The 20,174-nt window shown below is 54.6% G+C and overlaps 6 protein-coding genes across 6 annotated transcripts; 2 read left to right on the top strand and 4 right to left on the bottom strand.

Moving 5' to 3' along the window:
- Positions 1 to 149: 149 nt before the first annotated feature.
- CTAM01_01431 (raffinose synthase Sip1) lies at positions 150 to 3,211 on the bottom strand (the record flags this gene model as incomplete). Its single annotated transcript, XM_060517473.1, has 6 exons — positions 150 to 382; positions 451 to 1,584; positions 1,635 to 1,907; positions 1,977 to 2,190; positions 2,244 to 2,442; positions 2,553 to 3,211. 6 exons carry the CDS (start codon positions 3,209 to 3,211, stop codon positions 150 to 152), a joined length of 2,712 nt encoding a protein of 903 aa, XP_060387934.1.
- Positions 3,212 to 3,453: 242 nt separating this feature from the next.
- On the top strand, positions 3,454 to 5,657 carry CTAM01_01432 (mitochondrial-processing peptidase subunit beta; the record flags this gene model as incomplete). The annotated part of the gene is made up of 6 exons (XM_060517474.1): positions 3,454 to 3,628; positions 3,931 to 4,130; positions 4,219 to 4,344; positions 4,402 to 4,479; positions 4,535 to 5,220; positions 5,270 to 5,657. Coding segments are annotated over 6 exons (1,653 nt in total), but the record flags the coding sequence as incomplete, so codon positions are not given.
- Positions 5,658 to 6,762: 1,105 nt separating this feature from the next.
- CTAM01_01433 (histidine biosynthesis trifunctional protein) lies at positions 6,763 to 9,420 on the bottom strand (the record flags this gene model as incomplete). The annotated part of the gene is made up of 2 exons (XM_060517475.1): positions 6,763 to 6,956; positions 7,014 to 9,420. 2 exons carry the CDS (start codon positions 9,418 to 9,420, stop codon positions 6,763 to 6,765), a joined length of 2,601 nt encoding a protein of 866 aa, XP_060387936.1.
- Positions 9,421 to 10,316: 896 nt separating this feature from the next.
- CTAM01_01434 (transcription initiation factor TFIID subunit 9) lies at positions 10,317 to 11,246 on the top strand (the record flags this gene model as incomplete). Its single annotated transcript, XM_060517476.1, has 1 exon — positions 10,317 to 11,246. One exon carries the CDS (start codon positions 10,317 to 10,319, stop codon positions 11,244 to 11,246), a length of 930 nt encoding a protein of 309 aa, XP_060387937.1.
- Positions 11,247 to 11,944: 698 nt separating this feature from the next.
- On the bottom strand, positions 11,945 to 14,331 carry CTAM01_01435 (uncharacterized protein; the record flags this gene model as incomplete). The annotated part of the gene is made up of 2 exons (XM_060517477.1): positions 11,945 to 13,806; positions 13,872 to 14,331. The coding sequence occupies 2 exons, from the start codon at positions 14,329 to 14,331 to the stop codon at positions 11,945 to 11,947; spliced, it is 2,322 nt and encodes a 773-aa protein (XP_060387938.1).
- A 3,110-nt stretch (positions 14,332 to 17,441) lies between these two features.
- CTAM01_01436 (UTP-glucose-1-phosphate uridylyltransferase) lies at positions 17,442 to 19,016 on the bottom strand (the record flags this gene model as incomplete). The annotated part of the gene is made up of 2 exons (XM_060517478.1): positions 17,442 to 17,510; positions 17,568 to 19,016. 2 exons carry the CDS (start codon positions 19,014 to 19,016, stop codon positions 17,442 to 17,444), a joined length of 1,518 nt encoding a protein of 505 aa, XP_060387939.1.
- Positions 19,017 to 20,174: the final 1,158 nt, after the last annotated feature.

The raw sequence follows: 20,174 nt of genomic DNA on the forward strand, positions 1-20,174 counted from the left end.
TTGAGCGTGCTTGTTAGTTTTGATACGACATTGTGTGGGGATACTTATTGGAAAGAATGCCCTTGGACCCGATGGAAAGTTTATTTCTTCTCGATGATTTTTATGGCCAGGGGTAAGCTCACACATCGAATGGACTGAAGATGGGGCATCTACACTTCCTGGGCTTCCTCGTGATCAATGGCAAATACAACCGTCATCTCAACCTCGTTGCCCCAGCCGGGATGGAGACCCATCTCCTGCCACGCCTTCTCAATGTCGATTTCCAGGACGCAATCGTGGTCCTTGCTGTGGGACACCGTGTGGACCGGGATCACGGAGTTCTGGATGGTGACGAGGAAGTCATCCTCGATTGTCAACTCTGGTAGCTTCGAGATGTACAGACCTGTTGTTTGGGTCTCGTCAGGATTTGCTCTTATACCTTTCAGGAAAACATCACCACCAAGTACTTACCAAAAACGCCGAGCGCCTTGAGACGAGTCTTGAGCTCAACCTTGCCGTCGTGCCGCAGCATAAAGTCGCTATTGAGTATGGCGGCCGCGCCAGTCATCTTGCCCACCAGACCCAGGTTGGCGGTCCACACCTTGCCCTTGGTCTCGCTGTCGAACCCGGAGAGCGGGTAGGCGGTGAAGATGTCGTATCCGCGCACGTCCAGCGACACCGTCAGCGAAGATGCGGCCGAGCCGGAGGACACGGGCTTGCTGACCTTGCCTGACGAGTGCGCCCGGACGACGTAGCGCATGGAGGGGAGAACGCCGGAGAAGGCGGCAGCGAGCGGGATGATCTCCGTTAGGGCGCGCGCGGAGATGTTGAAGACGCCGAGAATCGGGGTGCCCGTGACGGCGGCGCCGTGGTAGCTGCCAATCTTGAGCAGGCCGTCGTCGTCGTAGCCCGTGTAGGGGTCAATGGTCTTGCCGACGACGCTGGGCCGGAAGATGACGGTCTTGCCGCGGATCGTGGGGCCCGTCATCTGCTTGATGAGGTCCAGATCGTACTGCCCGGGGACGTCGGTGACGTAGATAGGCCCCCCGCTGACGCAGCGTGCGGCGGCGTGGAAGCCCGAGTAGTCGTGGACGGTCTGGAACATGTCCCAGTCGGGCAGGATGTTGAGATGCTGCGTGAAGAGACTGTTGTGGGCGTTTGTCCAGACGTGCCAGGGGTGGGAGGCTGGGATTTCGGGGAAGAAGTCGTCCGAGTTGCGGCAGAGGATCGCCGGCCTGTGCCGGGGCATCTGATTATAGAACATGATCTGCGGCGTCTGCGACATGCAGGAGATGGCCTTGATGCTGAAGTGCCGGAGGGAGGATATGGTCCAAGCATCTAGGTAAGCGTCGATGAGCTCGCGGCGTGCGCTGGCCGAGACCCAGGTGTCAGTCATGAACTGGGCGTCCGTCTTCACGCCGTCGATGCCACAGTCAACAAGGAACTTGTAAAAGTCGTTATAAAACCTGTCGACATCGTCTTTGTCGACTACGGTCATCTTGCCTCCGAGTGGTAGGTTGCGTCGCTCGGCATCCTCCCGGATCACTTCTATCGTCTTGTACTCTTGAGCAATCTTTCCGTCCGGTGAAATGCCCGCCCAATATCCTGATACAGTCAGCATCTACTGTGCTTTGAAATGCAACAAGACGACTGACCTAGAAGAGCGTGCCAGACGGCAATGTGCTGGATATGCGGATGTTTCTGGCGAATGTGCGCCACGGTGGCCTTCAAGCCCTGAGGGAAAGCTTTCGGTTCAGCTTCGAACTCACACCAACCATGCTGAAACTGGCCATGCCCTCTGTAGTCGATTGTCTGCCAGTTGTCGTCAATGATGAGGCTGGAGACTTTGATATCATTCTCGGCTAGCTTGTCGACAGCGTCAAAGACCTTTTCGTCCGTGAGGCGTTGCCCAAGAGCATTCCAGGTGCCTATGAAACGCGTTAGACATTAATCAGGGGATTAGGGAGAGTTGATGGTGTGAAATGTCACAAACTTACAGTATCCGAGTCCATCATACCAGTTCTCCATCCACTCTGGTTTAACCCCTTCCTCAATAGCCTTCATTTCGGCCAACAGCTCATCACTGGCCTTCTTCTCTTGAAGAATGTACTGTCTGGCTTGATACATCACACAGGCATTTGCGCTCTCGAAGTTGTCTCCTGTTCCAACCAAGACAGTAGCAGGTTCTGGCTTCGTACTATCGTTACGGGCCTGTGACCGGTAAGCTTTATACTCACCGAGCAGGATGGGGTCCAGCGACGAACGTGAACAGACAATTGCCCAGACTCGCCATGGCGGAAAACGGGCAGAACATGGTTGCCTCCGCTTACTGCGAGGAAAACAAGATGCTTGCCCTCGGAATTCAAGAATGAGCATAGGACGCCGTCTTTGTCGAGATGAAATGAGTCTTTTCCATGGCGAGGGGCCAGCCATGGCGTCCAAATACGGATAAGAGCAAACCACCTATTCTTGTCAGCATCCCACTCCGCTAGATGAATTTGGAACGGAGGGAAGCGAGTCCTCAAGACGATTCTGATCCTGATAGCGGGCGGGCTTCTAAAAATCAGACATACCTCAGAAACCCTCCCCAGGGCACGCCTAACGAGATGTCGGCAAACTTCGACTCATCTCCTTCAACGGCATCTATAGTAGCTTCAAGTGACCAAAGCCGAGTTCCGGGGCACTGGCTCATCATCGGCTTCACTTTCCATGCAGGATTCAGATCAGACACGACGTCATCAATGCTTTCGGAAACAGTCTCAAGAATGGGCCTCGAGTTGAGCACCACAGTGCCATCACCAACGCCTAGCTCATCGCGAGTCCATCTCCATGGCTCGTCTGACGAGTGTCGGAACTTGAGTGTGAACTGGAACGATGATTTGAAAGGAACAGGAGCGGAATAAAACAACCGTCGTACATCATCTGGGACAGCTTGCAAGGTCGTCGGAGCGTCTTCGTCGGCGATGCGAGCAAGAGCAGTTTCGCTCCAGTCGGCTCCATCAATCGAGTGCCACACCGCAACCTCCCAGGATTCGCCCGCACGTGAAGCAGGTATCTCTAGGACTGCGGTGATAGGGAGACCACCATGGGAAATCTGCGTATATTGCCCAAGAGGTGGGTAGCTCTGGATGACGGCCTTCATGGTATCGGCGATGGTTTCTGGGGCTGGTTTTTGCTTTGAGACGAAGAGAGACTGAAAGACTTCGGCAAAGTTGTAATTGTCTGATGGCATCTTAATATCATAAGGGTACGAACTACAAGGAAAGCGTGTAAGTGACGAGGCAATAGTTGATGAATGTCTTATTGATGGCAACTGAAGTGAGGAAAGGTAAGAGGCTTTTTCTCAGTTGCTCAAGTTGAAGTGCTGTAGCATGCTTTCATCCTATGTAGGAGTCTGTGAGACTGGCATATGCAGTGAAGTCAAAAAGGCAGTCCTGTGACCGACCTGCTGCACTAACAGCTCATCCTAAAGGTCTCAGCTGCACGACTAGGAACTTGACGCAAGAGCGGCTGTCGCCTGGCACAGGACAGGATCCGCTTAATTGGCCAATTGGCATTTGCGGACAAAAGGGAAAGGAGGATGATTCATCGATTGAAAAGGGACAACTTTGCGCCATGAAGCGTAAACTCAAACAAGACAAGAATCGAGGTGTGAAATGCCACGAAGGCAGGCTCAATCAAGTTCTCTAAGCTAGTGTAAGCTGGTTTCTCACAATTGTTCTTTAGCTGCTTCCGGGTAAAATAAGTCAATGACAAAATAAAAGATAGATTGAACACACGGTGGATCTGGTGGTGCCAGGATACTGGGGCCTCAGATTAGTTACGTACCTCCTCTGATTGGCTCCAGTTGCTGGGCCGGGGCATTCCGGAAGCCGATTTCGCGCCTCGATTCCAAGGCACACACAGCCTTTCGAAAGGCGAAAGCTTTCTGAGCCGAAACCTCATCGAAAGATTTCATCAAACACCTCATATCACTCCCCATCCTCCACAACTCCGCCATGGCGTCCCGGAGACTAGCTTTGAACCTCTCGCAGGGGCTGCGAAGCCGGGCTGCTCTTTCCAGAGCGAGCCCAATTACCCGGGGCTTCGCTACGCCTTCCAACACCCCCTTCGGCAAGACTCAGACGACAACATTGAAGAATGGACTGACGGTATGCAATCCCAATCCACCCATCCGCTCTATGGCTCAATTGGCCTCGAAAACCGCGCCGCGAATTCCATCTGACAATTGAGATTTAGGTCGCCACCGACTACTCGCCCTTCGCCCAGACCTCGACCGTCGGCGTGTGGATTGACGCCGGCTCAAGGGCTGAGACCGACGAGACCAATGGCACCGCACACTTCCTCGAGCACCTTGCCTTCAAGGTAGGCCAAACAGTGACGACAATGCGATGAGATACACCTGCTGACGCGAATATACAGGGCACCACAAACCGGACGCAGCAGCAGCTCGAGCTCGAGATCGAGAACATGGGTGGTCACTTGAACGCCTACACCTCGGTTCGTTCCCGTCGACCGAAATCATCAAAATTTCCTCCCATTGACATTGAAACAGCGCGAAAACACCGTCTACTTCGCCAAGGCCTTCAACTCCGACGTTCCCCAGACCGTCGACATTCTTGCCGACATTCTCCAGAACTCCAAGCTCGAGGAGTCCGCCATCGAGCGTGAGCGCGATGTCATTCTCCGCGAGTCCGAGGAGGTCGAGAAGCAGATGGAGGAGGTCGTCTTTGACCACCTTCACGCCACCGCCTTCCAGCACCAGCCCCTTGGCCGCACCATCCTTGGTCCCCGCGAGAACATCCGTGACATCACCCGCACCGAGCTCACCAACTACATCAAGAACAACTACACTGCCGACCGCATGGTTCTTGTTGGCGCTGGTGGTATCCCCCACGAGAAGCTCGTTGAGCTCGCCGAGAAGAACTTCAGCGGCCTCCCGACTTCCGGCCCCCAGACCTCGGCCTACCTCCTGTCCAAGCAGAAGGCCGACTTCATCGGATCTGATGTCCGTGTCCGTGACGACAACATCCCCACCGCCAACATCGCCATTGCCGTTGAAGGTGTCAGCTGGAACGACGACGACTACTACACCGCCCTCGTCGCCCAGGCCATTGTCGGCAACTACGACAAGGCTATCGGCAACGCCGCTCACCAGGGCAGCAAGCTCAGCGGTTTCGTTCACAAGCACGATATTGCCAACAGCTTCATGAGCTTCTCCACCAGCTACAGCGACACTGGGTAAGTAGCGTCCACGCAGTAAGGAGAAGGAATTGCTAACACATCCTAGTCTCTGGGGTATCTACCTCGTCACCGACAAGCACGACCGCATCGACGATCTCGTCTACTTCGCCCAGCGCGAGTGGATGCGCCTTGCCCGCAACGTCAGTGAGGCCGAGACCGAGCGCGCCAAGGCTCAGCTCAAGGCCTCCATTCTCCTCTCCCTCGACGGCACCACCGCCATTGCTGAGGACATTGGTCGTCAGCTCGTCACCACCGGCCGCCGCGCCAGCCCCGCCGAGATTGAGCGCACCATTGATGCCATCACCGAGAAGGACGTTATGGACTTTGCTAGCAGGAAGCTTTGGGATCAGGACATTGCCATCTCCGCCGTCGGAAGCATCGAGGGTCTCTTTGACTACTCCAGACTCAGGGCCACGATGAAGCCCAAGTACTAAATGTGTGGTTTTTGGCGATTTCCGGGGAGATTAGGGTATAGAGTGTATGAGATACCGTTACAGGCAGGCTAGTGTATCATAAAGACTTCCCTTGTTCATATGTATGTGACAACCGCAAGCATAGCACCTTGACGACCTAATTTTACTATGTACTTTTGTAAGCATCCAACACTTTCGGTTTAAACCTGGACTCGATGAGACTTGCAGAGCATAACGTGACGAGGCCTGACCCTAATTGCACCCCTGCTTTCTACTCTGAGGAGACCCCTTGGCAACATTGCCGCTTCCGTCTCAGCATTAAATATTTGCGTTGAGATGAGTAGTAGAAGACGGGGCCCAGCGGACGTTGTAGTTGGTCCTGACGGTCTTGACTGGGTTCATCAAAATGAACTCCAAGTGACAGAAACCCTGATTCGTCACTAAATGGCTAAGGCAAGGGAGGATGACCGCCCCGGGGGAAGCCGAAAGAGAAGATTAAGCCACGTTTGAGTATCCCGACATCGCTATCTTCTCCAGCCGCGGTTCAAAGCTCCAGCTAGAAGTAAACTCATCTTTTCCTCGTCCCCAGATTAAGCTCGTAAGTCGACAGGGTGAGGTCGGACCGAGATGGGAAAGCTGTTTCCCCCCGAAATACTGTCATCCGCTTAGTTGTGCTATTGTAGAGGCAGTGTTCATGCCTAGGGGGCTCACACTTAGCAAGACCTTGATGCAATGCTTGCAAATAGACGGGTGTCAGGTCTTTCTACAGGTACGTAGCTCCGGAGTCATATCCTGCTACATCATGACCGTCTTTTAACAAGTCTTCGACATGTACGTTGAAATGGGATGGGTGCAAAAGAATGTTGATGGCTAAGCGGACTGAGAGTGAATGATATGACAAAGGACGGCGTCACTGCGCGGTCTGAAATACTTGTCACCATCTCAGAGACAAAATAGGTCACGGATATGCTCAGCATTGGATTCCAATATAAGAAGGTTTTTCTTTTTCTCTACATGTCCAATGACATTTTTGGTATAACTACATAAAATCATAAAACCCCCCTTGCCATTCATCCAATAATCTTGACTTTTCTTTTTGATGGTCAACGTCAAAAATCTACTGCACTTATTTACGGTTCATGTGGTCGATGCGGATCTCGACGGCTCTGCGGTGAGCCTCGAGAGCCTCCGTCTTGGCGAGCTGCATGACGGACTCGCCGACGTTGCGCAGGCCCTCGGCCGTCAGGTTGGAGCTGGTGATGTGCTTCACAAAGGAGGCGAGGTTGACGCCAGAGTACTGCTTGGCGTATCCGTAGGTCGCTGGAATCATCGGTCAGTCATGGAATATCTTTCATCATTGATGTGGGTAGGACTTACGCAGAGAGTGGTTGACGCCAGCAGAGTAGTCGCCGACACTCTCGGGGGTCCACTCGCCGATGAAGACGGAGCCGGCGTTCATGACCTTCTTCGTCACCTTTTCGGCATCATTGATTTGGAGAATCAAGTGCTCGGGCGCGTAGTCGTTACTGATGCGCATGGCCTCGTCCACGGTCTTGACCTGGATGGTGACCGAGTGGGCAATGGCGCCGCGAACAATGTCGACACGAGGCAGGGCCATGGCCTGGTTGTGCAGCTCATCCTCGATGGCCTGGAGCTGCTGCTCGTTCAGGTCAATGGCAATGAGAATGACTTGACTGTCAACGCCGTGCTCGGCCTGTGACAGCAGATCGGACGCGACAAAGGCGGGGTTAGAGTCCTTGTCAGCGATGACGAGAACCTCAGAGGGGCCGGCCGGCATGTCGATGCTGACACCGGCATTGGTGTCGTTGCTGACGTACATCTTGGCCGCTGTGACAAACTGGTTTCCGGGTCCGAGGATCTTATCGACCTTTGTCACGCTCTCGGTGCCGTACGCCATGGCGGCGACGGCCTGGGCGCCTCCAGCGAGGACGATGCTCTCGGCGCCCACCTTGTGAGCGACGTAGACAATTTCAGGGGTTAGGCTACCGTCGGCGCGGGGAGGCGAGGCGAAGACGATCTTTTGGCAGCCGGCGACCATGGCGGGGACACCGAGCATGAGAGCAGTAGAAGGGAGAACGGCAGTACCACCAGGGACGTAGAGACCAACCCTCTCGATGGGACGAGAGAAGCGGCTGCAAACCACGCCGGGCATGGTCTCGACCTTTAGGGGCTTGTCCTCCTTCTGAGCGGCATGGAACTTGCGAATGTTCTCAAAGGAAATGTCAATGGCCTTGGTTGATTCGGGAGAGAGCTGCATGGCCTCCTTGGGGAAGGGAGCCTTAAGCACAGGGGAGGTGAGTGATGTCGCCTTCTCGAACTTGTGGGTGTAGGACAGAACAGCCTTGTCGCCTCCGTTGCGAACCTCGTCAATGATGGGCCTGACAATGTTCAGGATGGCGTCGGGTGACTTCTGTGAGGGGCGCTTCAGCACCTCGTCAATCTCAGCGGCGGAAGAGCTGGACAGGTCGAAGCGGCGCATCGATATTCTCTCAGACTTCTCAGCCTTTGCTGTCGGTGCCGGTGCCGGCGCCGCTGCAGGGGCGGGTGCTGTGGTAGTCTTGATGCCCTCCTTCTCAGCCCACTTGCCCTTGGCATCTCCCGTCCTCCTCTTGACCTTGAATGCCTTGGCATCCAAATTTCTCTCAATGTCAGCGAGGCTAACGCCGGCGCTGACAGCCTTTGTGAGAGCAAAGTAAATCAAGTCGGCAGCCTCAAAGGCAACCTCTTGGGGAGTCTTTGCGTCACAGAGCTCCTCGGCCTCCTCCATAATCTTGGCTCGCAGAAGCTTCTCGTCAGAGAACAAGCGAGCAGTGTAAGAGCCCGCGGGCGCGGACTTCTTGCGAGACTGCAACGTCTGTTCGAGTCTAGGGATACCGTTCAGGTCACCGAAGCAGCCGTGCTGATCCAGGTGGCAGAAACCGCCAGTCTGCTTGACGACGAACTTTAACGTGTCATTATCGCAGTCCAGGGCGATGCGGATGAGCTCCTGGGTGTCACCGGACGTGGCACCCTTCACCCAGAGACCACGCTTGCGGCTCTGGTAGACGCCAGCCCTGGTCCGCAGGGCCTCTCCGACGCTCTCTGCGCTGCTGTAGGCGAGGCCCATCGCGGTGCCAGACTCGTCGCACACGACGGTGGGGATCAGGCCATCCGGCCGGTCCGACTTCCAGAATGAAGCAATGAGCTTGGAAAGGGAAAGCTTCTTGGGCTCTTCCTTGCTGGCCGTCAGGCCGTCAGACGGCAGAACCGGGATGGCGTTGCATTGCTTGGCGATATCGACAAAGTGCTCGAGGTTGCTCTCGGGCACGGGCTTGATGAACAGGTTCGGGAGCTTCTCCACCTTGCAGTGCTCGATGAAGGAGCCCAGGTTACAGAGGGTAGGATCAAAGTCTTTGACGAGAACGGCGTGCTTGGAGGCGGGCTTCGTCGTGACATCGTCGGTGGTGAGAATGGAGCCCACACGGGATCCGAACTCCTCGTACTGAGCGAGGTTCTCGGGAGAGACGAAGACCATGCGGGCGCCGGCATCGAGCAGGGAGACTACATCGTCCTTTGCTGTGATACCCGTGACGTCAAAGTAGCCGCGGAATTCTGCGTTGTGCTGCTTCAGAAAGCTGTGAAACTTGTCCAGGGTCTGGTCGTTGGCCTCGAAGAAGGGGGCTCCGAGGATCGAGACTTGCTCACGGTCGAGGCCATCTAGCTTGGCCAGGCCGGGCGGAACGGCCACACTGATAAGGAAAGGGAAGGGTAGTGTTGTTTCCATGGCCGTTCTTATTGTGTGTATGTTGTTGGATATGGATGTGTAACGTATGAGGGGGAGGGGTAATCTTGTAGGTATGCTCTCTCTTATCTCTCTCTCACTCGCATGAAAGTCGAAAAAGCCTAGTAGGAGGGTAACGTTGAGAAATGAGGCAACAATAGGAAATGAAGTTGCCAAAAGGATCAATTGAGGAAAGTGGAATGTCACTTGTTTATCGAGATACGGTAGACAATCCACTGTGACTCAATTCATTCAGGGAAAGGGAACCGCCACTAAAAAGTAAAAAAATCCTCAGAGTGTGACACCACCACTCTAGCCATGTCCTGCATCGGCGGGTGTGGTGGTGGGGCAGAACAATTACCACGCAGCAGAATTGCCCCTCCATGCAAGTTTTTGGAGGTCATCCAATCCACGCCCTGCCGATTTGCCCGTCAGACACCCCGGTCCATGTGGGATTAAGCTGTGGTCAGTGCGCTGGGATTCTGTCGATGGAACGGATCAACAAAAGTCCCGTCAAGAATTCGGAGCTGAGGTGAGGTGCAGATGGGCAACTCAGGTCCTCACGCTCGACGCGCCAGGCAGGTAGCTCTTTCCGCGATCTAACCAGCCGACTACCTCCCCTAACCTTGATACCCCCGACTTTCCGGCCCCGCCTTCCCATTCGAACCCTCGCGAGCCTTATAAACGATCTTACGAGCTACATCAATTCGTCTGGGTGACTTTCCAACCCCACGCACCATCTGCACAAAACCGACAGCTACTATTTAGTCGCGTTGACGATCGTTAATCCTCGAACGGTGTCCCAAACGGGGATATGCCATCCCGCCATCAAACCACCATTGATACTTCATAGCGAGATAATACCATAGCTGCCACGAACGCGACACAACACCGCAATCATGGCTTCACAATCCGCCGACCCGCAAACCAACGGCGTGCCCCCCTCCTCAGGCGCCTCAGCCTCGCAAACCGCACCGAACACCCAAGCAACAGCAACGACATCAACAGCAGGCTCTCAACCCCCATCCCAAACCCAACCGACCCAGTCCTCATCCACCCAACAAACCTCACAGCCATCACAACAAAATGCGCAACAGGGCGGCCAACAACAACAGCAGCAGCAGCAACAATCATCAAACCCTCTGGCCCCCAATGCCTCGGCCCCGCGACCCCGCGACTCCCGCATGATAGAACTCCTCCTCACCTCCCAGGGCGTCACATCGTACGAGTCCCGCGTGCCCCTCCTCCTTCTCGACTTCGCCTACCGCCACACCTCGAGCATCCTCTCCGACGCAATCTACCTCTCAGCGGACCCCTACACCTCCCAAGCCGGCAGTAAAGCATCAGGCGGCGGCGGCGGCGCGGGCTCGATCCCCGGCGCGGCAGGCGACGCCGCCGTCACGGCCAACGCCGTCAAGCTCGCCATCGCCGCCAGGCTGGGCTACCAGTTCCGCGGGGGCGGCGGCGCCGGCGGCGTCAGCAAGGACTGGCTGCAGGAGCTCGCGCGCGAGCGCAACAAGACGGCGCTGCCCAAGGTCGCGCAGAACGAGTGGGGTCTCAGGTTGCCGAGCGAACGTTTTGTTCTGAGCGGCGTCAGCTGGGGTCTCAAGGAAGCGTGGGAGGAAGCCGGGATGGAAGAGGACGAAGACGAAGACGACGAGGACGGTGCCGCTGCTGCACCGGGCGGTGACGGGGCGATGGAGGGCGTCGAGGCGACGAATGCGACGGCGGAAGAGGATATCGGCGGCGATGGCGTCGAGGGCGGCACGATGGAGGACGTGTTTGGCAAGGACGTGGACGAGGATGCGGAGATGGAGGGCACTTCTTAGGACTCGGGCCACTCGGTGAAATCGGAGGACTCGGAGTCCACAATGGACGTACTTCACGGACAGGTGCCTCAATGGCAGGGTGAATGAGGGACCTTGGCAGTAACGGCGACTAAAACTACCATGGTTTGAGGGCTTTTTATGGTACAGGGAGAAAGCATCAGGATTTAAAGCCTAGGCCGCCATGGATACATATTTTGGTTCGTGGTCGATTAGACGCGCAATGATATAATTTCTTGCCTTCAACGTCCGGCGGAGGAACAAGAGGCTCTCTGGGCGTCATATCCGCCTCTCCGGAGACGAGCCCAAGAGGATGCCGCCGCCCAGAACCTGGGTTTGCTGGGAAAATTCGATGCATGGCTAGTCTGCAATAGGGATGAAAATCAAGACAATCACAAGTATCCCACAAGTATCATGAACCAGAATAACCGCAGAGTTGAGTGATGTAGCGTCTTTTGCAAGATCACTATCGAGTGAGATATCAAAGTCCAAACGCCTCCCGCTATGCAAACGCAGCACTTCCCTTCCTGGAAACCTAAACCCCCCAAACCCGTCCCGTCAACCATGCTCGTAACCACCAAGCCATCTTCTGAAAACTCCCGGGTCTTGTACAAGAAAAGCGCATCGACACGGAGATATTATTTCGCACCTGCTTTAACATTAGGATTGTAAACCGAAGCCTGTTCCTCCTTTTTAGCACACTATTTCTGCACGCCTTTTTCAAGGGTGAGATGATTTACCCCAGTGATCAACTCGGCGCCAATGTCTTCCACAAGCATCGTTGGTGCCGGTGTGGAAGACTTGGCTTCCTTGCCGCTGGGCTGAGGCGTTCGCTCGCGTTGCTTCCGCACTTCGAGCTCAGCCATTTCGTCTTCTTCGTCGTCCTCCTCCTCTTCGGCGTCCTCGTCATCGGCGTCATCATCCTCCAGGATGGAGGCGGCCAGCTGGTCGTCGCCATCGATGCTTCCACTAAGGATGCTCTCGCGTTCATCGCCGTAATCGTCGACCGAGTCTCGGGAAATGTAGCTCTGTCCCATCTCATCACCAATCTCCTCGTCATCGTCAACATCTTCTTCCAGATCAGCTTGCTCATTATCGTCATCTGTATCGCTCGCAGAGAATTCATCCAAATCCAATGGGGTATCTCTCCAATATGAAAAGTCCGTATACTCTTCTCCTCCACCCTTGACCAGAGTGCTAACGGGAGGGAAGAAGTGGTCGACGACCTCATTGATGTTGATGTAACTCAGCTTGAGTTTGTTCAACGTGAGCAAGTCGAGGGAAACCTCAGCGTTGGAGTTGATGGTAAAGATACGTTTCTTGGGAACATCCACCGTCCTGTACGAAATCTGGTCCGTGAGACGGTTTCCAAATCCAGCAAAAAATGGTGTCCGATCAGGGCCGTACAAATTGCGGATATCCCGAAGAGTGGCCATCTTGAAAACTTCGGGTTTCCTGAGGTAGACCTCGCGGCGGAGTGCGGCCATGGTCCGATCTGGGGACAAGATGGTAGGCCCCCGCGGCACCCGGTATTCTCCCTGTTGAATACCGGCGAGATACGCCCTAGTCGTATCGGATTGACCCACTGATCGACTGGTCAGGTACATGATGTTGTATCCGTTTGCGACAATGTCACTGTAGAGTTTGGCTACTCCAGCGTGCGTCCAGTCACGGCCAATCATGTTGAGAACGTGGCCCAGAGCGTCCGACTTGGTAATCGTGCCATCAATGTCCGAGATGACAACGGGCGTCTCATGCCTCCACAAGTACATGTTGGCCTGGCACGTCGCTCTATTGACGGTGAAGCTCATAGTATTCTCTCCAGGCTTCAGACACAGGTCTTTCAGCTGATCACTAGTCAACCTCAACGTCTTTGCGTAATTCAAGTTCGGGTCTCCAGCCGTCGATTGAGGAGGTGTCGTAGGAGGAGTGTGTAGGCCAGATGCACCGGCGTCTGACTCGGTCCTTCGGTGGTTTGGAGGAGGCACGGTGGTAGTCACATCGCTACCGTCGCTCTGGTATCCCGGGTCGGACGCAGCATCCGCCGCGATCACGGAATGGAGGCGGTAGCCAGCTTCCATGGTCTTCTTCTTCGCAGCCTCTTTGGCCTCTTCACTGCTGTAGATCCAGATGTTTCCATGCTCGTCCATGCCGAAAAGCGAACCAATATCGTACGGGCCCTCGAGCTCCTCGGAGAGGATCTTTCGCGCAAGAATCTCGGCGCGGAACACATCTTCTTCGTTGCTCTTGAACCCAGTCATGTCAAGCATGAGGTCACCGCTCTCAGTCACATGGCTAGGAATGTTGTTGGCCGATAGCTCCTTGGAAAGCATAAGAGCGCGTTCCAGCGCTTCTTTGGGTGCCAACGGAGGAGGGCTTTGTGATCGCTCGGACATGGCGAAGTCGGTCAGGCCTTCGCCGAATACTCGGTCGCTCGTACGAGCTGATTTGCGCAAGACGTCATCGCTGTAAGGGCGCTGGGCGGCTGAGGAATCCCAGTCTTCCGATCGCAGTCGTGCGTGGGATGAAAGGTCAGGGGACGTTGACAGAGGTGTGTTTAGCCCTATAGCAGTTAGCATTTTCTGCCTTACAGAAGATCAATAAGGGTAGGGCAAGTGAGGGACAAACCATGGGGTCCGGGTCCGAATGTTGCTGCGTGCAGGACAGATGGAGGCGGTCGTCGAGGCTTTGAAGCCTCCGAATCCAGATCCAGAAGTTCTGGCTCCCCGAGTCCAGGCGAAGAGGGATTCTCCGGGTTCAAGGGAGGACTTGACGCTGGGGAGACTAAAGGCGAAGTCTGCAGATCCCTCGGGATAGTATCGCTTGTTTCGAAGACGAAGAAGGCCTCCCCCTCCTCGCCGAGCTTCATGGAATAAGGTTGTTTGACGCCGTTGACCTTGAATTCGACTTTCTTCTCGTAGGGCCTCAGCAGCGAGAACTTTCCGAAGCGCACGTGGAAAGGCGAACAGTTGAGAGAGCCGTCCTCCCGCTCGATGACGATGACATCGATGGCACCACTAAGGGTTGCCGGGTTTATAGAGTTCCATGTCGAAGAGACGGAGGCGCTGAGATTCCGTACGTACTGCATGGCGACTGAGGAGTTGTGTCGCCGTTTGCAACAGGTTGGAGGGCGGGTATCTTGAAGCAGGTGAGCCGGAACGTAGGGACAGAGACGACAGTGGTTTGACTTTCTTGGCCGAGATGTTGTGGTCTCTCGAACCTAGTCAAGGCCGGTAGTCGGGTAGCTGGGTTGAGCTGTGCCGCGAGGTGTGCGGAGGCGAAAGCGTAATTGTTGGGGAAGCTCGTGGATAGTTATTATTGGGATGCAGGGGACGAGGGTGGGAAGGGATATGGGAGGGGCGAAAGAGAGAGCGACAGTGATGTGTGAGTATCCGTAAGTCGATAGAGGCTGACTGAGTTCAAGAGATGCGCGCGCACACAGCTAGGGAGTGGAAGGGGGCTAAGAGTGGTTGTTCGTTCGTTCGTTCGTTCGCTCGCGAGGGATGGGTCGGGCTGAGAGAATCACAGGTAGAAAGGACGCCTGTTTAAGTCGAAGAGAATAGGTACAGTGAACAGTGAATCACGATTAGAGTTTGGGGTTTCGCGGGGTCGGAGGCGAAGGGGAGAAGGGCAAGAAAAGGGCTTAGAAGAGAGGAATTCAAGCAGCCTTTCCTCAGTACATATGTATCCGTATGTGCCCACGCTCAGCAGTTCGGTTCGGAGAGGATGGGATGGGATGGTGCAAAGATGACGAAGCTGATTCCTTTGGGGATGGACGACTATTCGTAGACCGGCAGCTGCTACAGCAGTAAGGTACCTTAGTAGCAGCAGCATAGGCCGGGGAGCTAAAAGGAAAGGCGGCGGCGAGCGGCGCTCGCGGGCGATCCTGAGGAGCGACCTGGACGGGAGTGTGAGGGTGAGGTACGGGGGGAGCAGGACCTGGCGCGGACAGGGGCGGGGGGAAGCAGCAGCCCAGCAGCCAACCCCTGCTCGTTGGTCGCCGGGCCCAACAAGCTACGGCAGGCCAAGGCTGCCCTTTTTTTTTTTTTTCCTTCTTTACTTTGCCCGCCTTACCTAACACTGGCTGCCGCGGATCATGTGAATGTGGACATTAGAATGCATCTGCCCAGCAAAAGGGGAGACCGCCTACGACCATGACCAGAAAAAAAAAGATTTCAACCCCCCAAAGGACAACCCCCGGACCACTTTCACCGTTTGGGGAGGAGCGCCACGGCCAAACCACCCCAATGGAAAAAAACAACCCCTGGTCGGCCCAGCTCCTGCTCAGGACTACGGTCCACCGCGGCGCGCCGCACTCACCTCACAAATCTCACTGGCATGGACCGCATTTGACCGGGCTCAGGTTCGAAAAAGGGACCATGGACGCTAACATGGCCGCCATTGCCGGCATTGAGAGAATCGGGCGAGAACGATGAGTTGGCCTGGCATTCCGTGGCACGAGGAAAAAGGGCCCGGTACATTCAGCCGAGGCCCTTCTTCACTCAAGTGGCATGCCTAGGTAATTACCTACTAATAGTTATCCGTACCTTCCAGGTTACTTGGAGGAATCCATTTCTGCAAGTCCACGTTCAATTTGATGGCAACACGATTGAACTATGAAGTGCTTTCTTGAGGTGCCATTCCTCCCTCTGTCCGTGCCTAGTCGTTCCGTTCCTGACTTGAGTACTTCCTCAAAGGTTTCACATGCAGACCGGAACACAATATCAATATCAATATCTTCAGCACCAACTTCTCCCATTTAATTGCCTGCCTACAGATACCTCACCTCACGGAAATACAGAGCAAGCACCCTCGTACTCTACACAGATCGAATACGACACTCCACACTTCTGTTCCCCTAGACTGGGCCAGCCGCCTGACTCGGCGGTGTAACTAAAAGTACTCGTGACACATTTTTTTTTCTTTCTTATTTGCTGGGGACTGAGTTCGTCGCTCTTCTTCCCCCCCTTCGTCAAATGACAGAAAGAAACCACTGGAGCGAAAACAGTCCAGTCAGATTCTCTGTTTGTCTGCTGATGTCATAACCCAAAAATTTACCCCTCCATCCTCCTAGAAGTCTCTGACCGATTCTCCTTCACCCGACAACACGGAGAGCCAGACGAAACGCCTTCCTTCCCTCCCCACCAGTTCTGTCACTGTAACTCAAAAACAGCCAGGCAACTAAATCTACTACGGTCTGCTCTCTGCCGTTCTTGTCTCCAAAAAGTTTGGGCTTGATCCCCTCCTGCCGTCATATCTCCATCACCCGGGCACTTTTCTCCGTTCGTTACCAGTCAAGATGGATCTATCCACCTACTGTGTATTCGTACTTCCCAGGCTTTCCCTCCCCCAGGTCTAGGTACCTGGCTACACCCGCCGAGGAGCCGAGGTCACCTGTGCAAAAAGTTGAAGTGGGCGCATGAATCAATGCCCATGCTCTCCTTTTCCTCTTCCCCTTTGTCCACGGAGTATTCATCTTTTTTCTACTATTCGTTCTTCATAAAAATAAAAAGAAGAAGAAGAGAGAAGAGGCTTCTCGGGTAACTATCCGTAGTTCAGAAGGAGAAACCTCAGTCAAGGGCCCTTCCATGTTGCCTCTCTTTTTTTGGTGTGTGTGCGTTCATCCAATCCCGATTTACACAGATGAAATTTCCCACGCAGCCAAAAGTCCTATTCTCTGGAACTCGGGCACAGTGTGCAAGTCTCTGCATGCCACCCAATGTCAGGCCTTGGCAGGCATACCCAAACCTTGAGGTGAGTCTAAGGAATTTCCAGATGCCCCTAAGATCTGGATTCGGAATGCTTGGCAACGGTGCAAGGTAAGGTAATCTTCCCGCCCTGCATTCTTTCCCTTTTTTATTACGCCTCCCATCTGCATTTCATTCGATTGGCTGCCCTGGAGATGTATTCCCTGGTAATAGCAAGCAGAACCTAAGAATCATCAATGTAAGGGGAATGGAACCAGCAACCATGCGTGCTACGATGGTATGAGAAGAATAGTTGGTTGCTGAGGCACAAGAACAGTCTTCACTCATTCCAGTTCTAGCTTGGCAACGAATCAATACTTTTATATATGCTCCAGAATTCGAAGCAGCACAGTTCATTGTGCAGCCTTTGGCCTATCAACCCGGATAGTTTATCAAAACCCGCGGTTCGGTCGTAAACGCCTATCATCCCATGTCATTACGCTCTACATATTCACTCCATCTCCAACACGGCAGGGGCCTTGACTTCCTTGCCGTTGAGCTTCTCCAGACCCTCGCCGCCCTATGAACCGTGAATATTAGTTTTTGCATACACCATGTCAAGAAAGTGACGACTTACGTAGCTGAAGAGAGGGGATATCTCGACGCCATCCTCCTCGCTCGCGCCGGTCACAACAGCACCGGCAGCCTCGAGCCAGCGCTTGCCCTGAAGCATGATGTCGCGCTTGCTGGTATCGGGGTCATCCTCTCCCGTGCCGCGGGCATTCTTCAGCGGCGAGAACTCGTCCTCGCGCTTCACCTCCATGGAGGCGAACTTGTTGAGGTCCAGCATGGGGAAGACGTCAAAGACGAACTGCTCCAGCTTGATACCGTTGGGCTTCTCGGGCTTGACAGTCTCGCCGGACTTGAGGTCGGCGTAGGGAATCTTCTTGCGCGCAATGTGGTGGGGAAGCTTGTGCGCCCACTGAGGGATGCTCTCCAGGAAGCGGAAAGAGTAGTAGTGGTTGACAATGTTGGCAGCGCGGAACTTGAGGACTCCGGGCTGCTTAGTATCCTGGGCTTCGGCCGTCTCCTTGTCAATCTCGGAGTATTCGACAACGTCGGGCTTGCCATTCTTGAGCAGAATCAAACCAACAGACTCGGTGGCATTGCGCTTACGCACCACCTTGGTGGTGATGTCGACATCCTTGGATGCCGAGAAACCAATGAAGACGGGGTCGGCGACCTTTACCAGGCAGTTATCGACACAGTAGGCGTGGATGTGCTCAATACCCCTCTTGCGCATATCGCCCATGACGTCTGACACAACCAGCGCCTGGTAGATACCTCCGTTGCCATCAGGGGCAACGGCAACCTTCCCCTTAGACTCGAGCAAAATCTTGCCCTCGTTCGAGATGCAAGGCAAGACACCCTGCTCAAAGATGAAGACGTTGGCCTTGTCAAGGCCAAAGTAATTGTTCTCCTGGAAGTACTTCTCCGTGGGGCCGCGAGTGGGGCCGGAGGTCATGACGTACCACGGCACGACGGCGCTGCTGGTGCCGGCCTTTTTGGCGGCAAGCTCCTGGACCTTACGAATACGCTCTGCCTGGATCTGGAAGAGTGACTTTTGGCTGGGAAGGCCAATATCGTAGCAGCCCTTGGGTGCTGAGCTGCCCAGTCTGGTGCCCTGACCGCCTGCCATCAGCACAACGGCCACCTTGTTCTGTCCAATCAGTTCGAGACCCGACTGATACCACTTCTCAATGTCTTCGGTCTTAGAATCGAGGATACTGGCGGTGGCAGACTCGGGCAACGGCTCGAGGCCGGATTGGGCGGATGCATCTTCTTCGGTCTTGGGAGGGTTCAGAGCGCGGTCGGTGATCTTGTTGATGTGCTCGGGGTCGAAGCCAGACAACTGCTCGAAAAGAGTTGCCTTCTCAGAGGTAGGAAGGTCATCGTAAAAGGTGAAGACGTGGTCTTGTCCAGCTTTGGTGTACTTCTCCTTGAGCTGGGTAAGCTGCTCGGCAGAGGGCTCGGTAGCGGCAGGCTTGCTGGAGCCAATGTTGAGAGCGGACTTGATGGCTTCCATGATGGGCCAGGAGGATATCGCGATGGAAGAGGTTTCGAGCACGGCGATTAGAGCTAGAGAATGGTCAGAGGACGAGCTGATTTGATAAAAGCTACGATTTCAACGTGGAAATAAACAGGAGAAGCAAAAGGCGGAGTGGAAGTAAACAAGTCAGGTCGCCAGGAGGATAGCTCACCTTACTTGTAGTCCCCGCCGAGGACCCCTCAATGGTCCAAATATAGTGCTGGAGGGAGTGGGAGCTGCTTGCTGGGATGACAAGGTACCCGCCAAATGCCCGGTGCGATGGATTGGACAAGTCGGGTTGCTTTCAGACTTGGTGGGATGGGACCCCCTCATTCCAAGGCCGCAAGACGTCTTCAGGGCATGATAGGTCGCTTTCGTCTGGTTGCCCCTCACTCCAACTCGTTTGCAGGGGACACTCAACAACCAGCCACATCAGCACATGGCCTTGGAGGCGTCTTCAAGTGCAACATCCTGCGGGCGGGAGAGGCAGAGTTAGTGGTGTGGGAGGGTCTCGGATACGAGCAAAAGCTTTTCGGGTTGTTGTTGTTGATGATGATGATGAAGCTGATACTCGGCTCACGTAAGAAACTTGACGATGGGCGCTACGTCGGGTGTGGGAATCGGGGCTGTGCGACGTGGCGTTCATCCTCGGGTTCTAGTGAATCTAATTCATTAGCGAGGACTTAGGAGCACCAGGAACCAGAAACCAGAAAACGCCCCAGTTCTGTAGGCAAATCTTGGCATTTTGGCCATGTCATGAAGTAGTAAGATAAGTCAACCAGAGTTACTAAGGTAGACACTTGAAGTTGTCGATTAGGGAGAATGAGACGCGTTGTGGTCGGGCGGACAGGGGAATGGAAGGCGCCGTGCCATGTGTAACGGAAGACACGACGCCTCAGGTTAAAGATGAAGGATCTGAGGCTCAAGGTAAGGTACGTCGAGACGCTTGCAACGGTAACTACTTTGGGCACGTCAACACCACAGTCTCATCGTTGACCCTCATCACCAGCATTGAATGAGACGGAGACATCGCAGCCTGTCATATGGATATTGTGCTTCATTGCAGTGCTCGGAGGCACGTTGCACTCTCCTAGCTACTCCTTTCGAACGGGTGCATGGAGGGCTGAAAACGAGGCAGCTTCCCCATACTTTAAA

This window comes from Colletotrichum tamarilloi (genome assembly GCF_030869305.1).
Source record: "Colletotrichum tamarilloi strain Tom-12 chromosome Unknown Scaffold_3.1, whole genome shotgun sequence".
NCBI lineage: Eukaryota > Fungi > Ascomycota > Sordariomycetes > Glomerellales > Glomerellaceae > Colletotrichum > Colletotrichum tamarilloi.